This window comes from Pteropus vampyrus, unplaced genomic scaffold (assembly GCF_000151845.1).
Source record: "Pteropus vampyrus isolate Shadow unplaced genomic scaffold, Pvam_2.0 Scaffold157, whole genome shotgun sequence".
Classification (NCBI taxonomy): domain Eukaryota; kingdom Metazoa; phylum Chordata; class Mammalia; order Chiroptera; family Pteropodidae; genus Pteropus; species Pteropus vampyrus.
The window spans coordinates 357,119-359,213 of NW_011888938.1; the positions used below are offsets into that span (position 1 = coordinate 357,119).

At 57.2% G+C, this 2,095-nt stretch overlaps 1 protein-coding gene across 1 annotated transcript in view; it reads left to right on the forward strand.

Annotated features, from left to right (window-relative positions):
* The window catches only part of PNPLA7 (patatin like phospholipase domain containing 7), a 55,078-nt gene that overhangs the window by 5,374 nt on the left and 47,609 nt on the right, over nt 1–2,095 (forward strand). Inside the window, exons 8-10 of the mRNA XM_011369948.2 lie at nt 18–70; nt 1,166–1,278; nt 1,499–1,579. Of these exons, the coding sequence (XP_011368250.1) occupies nt 18–70; nt 1,166–1,278; nt 1,499–1,579 (247 nt within the window). The remainder of the gene's footprint in view (nt 1–17; nt 71–1,165; nt 1,279–1,498; nt 1,580–2,095) is intronic.

Genomic DNA, 2,095 nt, shown 5'->3' on the forward strand with positions numbered 1-2,095 from the left:
CATGCGCTCACTCCCAGCTTGGTGGTAGCTGCCACCTGCCGGAGCCCTGGGGCTCCTGCATGTCCTCATGGTCTCTAAACCACGGTGCTGTCTGTAGAATTCTCATGCATGGCTACGGCTGGACCCGATGGTATAACTAGAAAGGAAAAGGCCTTTGTCTGGGCTCCTGCAGTCAGGCTGTGGCATCCAGGGCAGTGGTCGTCCCACAGGCTGACTGCCAGGTTTGAACAGATTCCAAGGGTCTTCCTGGGTCAGGGGGAGATGAAGCTCCGACACAGCCACGTGCCGAATAACGTTTCGGTCAACAACAGATTGAATATGCCCGCGGTCCCCAACCCCCCGGCCGCGGACTGGTGCTGGTAGTGGCCTGTTAGGTACGGGGCCACACAGCAGGAGGTGACTAGCGGGCAAGAAGCAAAGCTTCATCTGTATCTGCAGCCGCTCCCCAGTGCCAGCATCATTGCCTCATCTCCACCTCAGGTCCTCAGGTGTTAGATTCTCATAGGAGCCCCGGTCCCTGGTGCCACAGAGGTTGGGGACCGCTGGGTACTGCGGGGGTCCCATGAGTTATAGTGGAGCTGGAGAGTTCCTGTCCCCAGGGATGCTGCTGTTATCACATCGTAGCAAAACACATTGCTGAATGCAAGGTTTTTATTTTATAAAATGTAAAAGTTTATGCAGTAAAAAAGTCACAGTAGGCTAAGAATATCATTGAGGAAATTTTTAATAAGTTTTTTATAAATTATAAAAATACTTTCTATAAACATGAACTTTATTTTACAAATCAGCGTGTGTATAAAAACGCTCATGCACTCAGTGTCCAGAGTGTATAAATCTGCAGCCGTGGACAGTGGCACCCCAGTCCATCACAGCCACTCACTCAGACTCAGAGCAGCTGCCAGCCCCACAGGCTCCATTCGTGCTGAGCGCCCTGTGCGGCCGTCCTGGTTTTTCTCTTTTATGCCATGTTTTCACTGTACTTGTCTACACCCAGATACACTTAGACACACAGCATGTCCCATCGTCACGGCTGCCCACAGAGCTGGGCCCTGTGACGTGCTGTGCAGGCCATATCTCTTGGGTCTGTGAGGTTCACGCAGTGACGAAAACTCCCGATGACGCGTTCTCAGAGCTTGTCCTATCGTTAGGCATCACGACCATTAAGCCACCAGCAGGATGTTCTTTCTCTGTGAATCCCGTGGGAAGATATGTGAAATGCTGTTATCCCTGCCAAGCATGACAAGGTTGGCGCCACAGCGCCCCCGGTCAGGCCTACCGGTGAGGATGCGCCATGCGGCTGCACATCCGTGCCGCCGGCCGGGTGTCCCCACATCTCTTGTTGCCTCTCACGATTTCTGTCCTCGGCTACCAAGTTCATCACCCCGTGTACCGTGCAAGCCGGCCCGGGGAGGCCGACGGGTGGCGAGGGTCGGTTTGCCTGGCTGGCCTGGGCCAGGCCTCCCCCTGTGGGTGACTCTGCTCTGTTTCCCAAGAGCAGGATGGCACTGAGGTGGCGGTCAAGGAGGTTCTGGCTGGAGACAGCGTCCACAGCCTCCTCAGCATCCTGGATGTCATCACCGTGAGTCCCACAGCCCTGTCCACCCTGGCCCACTTGGCCGGCAGCCCTTCACCCAAGCCCGGCTCCCCGCTGCGCAGGCTGGCCCAAGGGTGGTGGGTGTTGGGGGGCGGGGCCTAGGGTGGGTTCTATGGGGTGGGGTTGGGGTGGGGCCTGAGGACAGCTTTGTGTACAGGGGCGGGACCCCGGGGGTCGAGGGGTGGGGTGGGTTGCTGAAGCAGCTCTGTGCCTTTATGAAGAGCTGTGGTCGTCGCTTAGACGACTGCTATTTGGACTGGTCACACGTGCATGTGTCCAGGCTTCAAAAGGCAGAGTATCATGTAGGGGCGTGTTGCCCCATCCTTCCGGCCCGAGGCCCCTTCTCAGGGGGACCCTCTCGGGGTCCTGTGTGCTAGCACGCAGCTCTCTGTCGTGCCCAATCCTCTGTGGCTCTGCTGGGTGCATGCTCCTGTACGGACGGCGCTTCCTGTGTTGGAAGCCCACCCTGGAGGTCAGCCCCTCAGGAGAGCCCACAGATGC